Source organism: Harpia harpyja, chromosome 17 (assembly GCF_026419915.1).
Source record: "Harpia harpyja isolate bHarHar1 chromosome 17, bHarHar1 primary haplotype, whole genome shotgun sequence".
NCBI classification, from domain to species: Eukaryota; Metazoa; Chordata; class Aves; order Accipitriformes; family Accipitridae; genus Harpia; species Harpia harpyja.
In genome coordinates, this window is record NC_068956.1 from 319615 (window position 1) to 323046 (window position 3432).

General features: G+C 51.4%; 1 protein-coding gene across 1 annotated transcript; it reads left to right on the top strand.

The window, feature by feature from the left end:
- The first annotated feature begins 580 nt into the window (after positions 1-580).
- On the top strand, positions 581-1555 carry LOC128153422 (olfactory receptor 52B2-like). The gene has a single exon (XM_052812798.1). The coding sequence runs from the start codon at positions 581-583 to the stop codon at positions 1553-1555; it is 975 nt and encodes a 324-aa protein (XP_052668758.1).
- Positions 1556-3432: the final 1877 nt, after the last annotated feature.

Sequence of the window (3432 nt, forward strand, 5' to 3'; positions counted from 1 at the left end):
TTGAGTTGAATGTCAGCCACATCCAAGATACTTATCAGTATTGGTACTGGTACGGTTTTTATTCCTATCTTAATATTTGTACAAGGACCTCTCAGAAATGAACTGGTCACTGCTCAGTAACAGAGTGAGACATTGTGTTACTTCATCTCCCTGAAGAAACACACAGTCCTAACAAAGACACACGGCTTTCCAGGTGCACACAGATATATAGCCTGCCGTCAGCGACAAGGCAAGTAATTATGACTTTTACAAGCCTTTCTCTGACAGTGGATAAAGTGGAGATAGAAAAGGACCTGGCCTGTTTTGTGGTGCAAATGGAGGGACAGAGAAGATGTTTTTCTTACAGACACAGTTTGTAGGGTTGATAGGAAAGAATGAATAGGTTCCTTGTACAGCAAAACACAGCGAGTCAACCCCTCGGCCTTCAGAAATGGCTCAGGTTGGAAGGCAGTTGCAAATAGGACATCGTATGCACCAATTTGTACACATTTGTAGGTGGTCATGGGCTAACACTGGACTCCCCAGGCATTGTTTATCCCTTCTCTTTCTTGCACAGGCTGACACTGAGGACTGAAGCATCATGTATGAGCTCAATGAAAGCAGCTTCGATCCTATCACCTTCGTCCTGACGGGCATCCCGGGCATGGAGGAGTCCCACATCTGGATCTCTGTCCCCTTCTGTTTGATGTACATCACTGCGGTGTTTGGCAACTCTGTCCTCCTCTTTGTCATCATCACGGACCGGAGCCTCCATGAGCCCATGTACCTCTTCCTTGCCATGCTGGCTGTTGCTGACCTCATGCTTTCGACCACAACAGTGCCCAAAATGCTGGCGATCTTCTGGTTCAGTGCCAGGGAAATTTCCTTTGATGCCTGCATTACACAGATGTTCTTCACCCATTTCAGCTTCATTGTGGAATCATCTGTTCTGGTGGCGATGGCGTTTGACCGGTATGTGGCTGTCTGTGACTCGCTGCGGTACTCTTCAACCTTAAACCCTTCGGTGATCGGGAAAATAGCTGTGACTGCTGTTGTCCGGGGGTTCTGCATCATGTTCCCACCCATCTTCCTCCTGAAGCGGCTGCCGTACTGCGGACACAATGTCATGCCCCACACCTACTGCGAGCACATGGGCATCGCCCGCTTGGCCTGCGCCGACATAAAAGCCAATGTCTGGTATGGGCTGACAACAGCTCTTCTCTCCTCCGGCCTGGACGTTGTGCTCATCGCTGTCTCTTACGCTCTGATCCTCAGGACGGTCTTTCGGCTTCCGTCCCCGGAGGCTCGTCTCAAAACCCTGAGCACCTGCGGCTCTCACCTCTGTGTGATCCTCATGTTCTACGTGCCCGCCTTTTTCTCCTTTCTCACGCACCGGTTTGGCCACCACATCCCAAGTCGCGTTCACATCCTCCTGGCCAACCTCTACGTCGTGGTCCCGCCAATGCTCAACCCCATCGTGTACGGGGTGAGGACAAGGCAGATCCGGGAGCGCGTCCTCCGCCTCTTGTGCCCCGCGGGGGAGTGCCCCTGCCCCGGCTTGGGGAGCAGATGCTGAGTGCTGCCGGAGGGATGGGGGACATGGGACAGGATCTGAAAAGCAGCACCGAGCGCTGCAGCACTTTTCGCCCCAGAAGAACAGGTTTGCCCAAGAGGTTCAGGAGAAGCTGAGGGTGGTGGGATTTCTGGAAATGTGGGCTTGGGTCATCAGCCCCTTCATTGCTACCAGTTTCTCCTACAGATTCTTCCCCTGAATGGTCTATCTAGCAAAGACTGGGCGGAGTTCAGCTGAGGAGCATCAAGGCTCTTACATCTGCTGATTTACCATCACTTACTGCTGGCGATTTTGTTTGCTGTCCTACAGCTTTGTTTCTGTTTGTTCCTTCACCTGTTATCTCAGTGCCTAGACTGTGAACACCTTGTCGGTCATCAGACCGGAGCCTGGTACACAAACCATAGCTGGATGGGCAAAGTGCTGTTTACCATGGCACAGGTGGTGGTCTATCCTATCTTCATGGGTATAGCTTGCATTGCTGAGGGCCCCTGGCATCTCTTGCTGCTGAAGGTGTTTACATGCTGAAGAGCCCTGTGAGGTCAGGGAAGGCTTTATTGTCCTGTGTTTAAGGGAAACATATTCCTTAAACCATGATGTCCAAAACTGAATTCAAGCCTCTAGAGTGGAGTGCAAAGGGACAATGGTCTCCTACATCCTACACATCCCACAGAGACATTTTCTGTCTGCAAGAGCACTGCACTGCTGAGCAGTGCTCAGCGTGAAGTACACTGCACCTCAAGATCCTGTTCTGCCCATACAGCTGGCTGATTACCCACCACTTTGTTGCTGTACATTTGATTTATCCTTCAACACCAAAATAGCTTTGTTGGACCTTTTCTTGTTCCTCTCATTGGTGTATGTACCAGTTACATCAATAATACCTTATTCTACCTGAAGTCACTTGCAATCTGCCTCAGACAATTGTGAAAAGCAATGCAAACATGAAGAGTGAGGAGCAACAAGGACAGTTCTGTGCATCTGTATACAGTCTGAGTTTAACTTCATCATCAATCTGACCAGCAAGGACAGCCCTTTTCCTTGCCTTTCCCTTCCTCAGCAAAGACAGCAATGCAGGCTGTCAGCCTAAACTCATCTGCTGCCTCTGCTTTGGGGAATCACATGAGCAGCAAGGTCAGAAAGAGGGGAGACTCTCATCTCAGTGCAGTGAGCACCAGCACTGCTAAAGTGTCCCAGGTGCACATAAAGACCCATGGGGAGAAGGGAGTGGAGGCAGCACTGGAGACCTCAGGGGGAAGCTTGCCAGAATTTTAGGTCTCTGCTGGAAGATCAGTGTGCTCTGCACCGCTTTCAAGGTGGGGTTTTGTTGTGTCATTGTAATATGGAGGACAGTGGAGACACTGGCACCAGCAGCCACAGTCCTGTAAAGAGTCTTCTGGTTCCTGCAGCCTGGACTACAGCAGGAATGGGCTGTGGCCATGTGGCTGGAGCTTCTCAGTCCCATGGAAAAGTCACAGCAACGCTCCCATCTGCCTAGCTCTCATCACCAAAGCACAAAGGTCCTCTTGTCCAGTGCTTTGCATAGCAGTGACTTGGCAGGCAGTGCATGCTCAGATGGGACCTGTCTGTCATCTCGTCCTGACAGCAGAGTCTTGATGGCCATTCTGGCTCAGCTGTTAAATGCCAAGGCTTCTGAAACCCAATGCAAAAATTGCAGTGTGAGTTGTTGTTGGCTCTGAGTAGGCGATGCTCTTGGTGCTTGCTCAGGGCCCCAGAGAGCAGAGACGGCTGCAGCAGGTCTCGAGGTGTCCTCCAGGGAGGTTGGGCAGCGTGGTCCTGGGAGCAGCTGGGCCAACATGCAGGGTTGCAGAGGTCCCACTGCTGCCCCTCCATGAACTCCTCTGGCTCTGGGGGCTCCCAGG

Coding starts and splice junctions, on each gene's coding strand:
- LOC128153422 (XM_052812798.1), top strand. CDS start 581: ATGTATGAGCTCAATGAAAGCAGCTTCGATCCTATCACCTTCGTCCTG.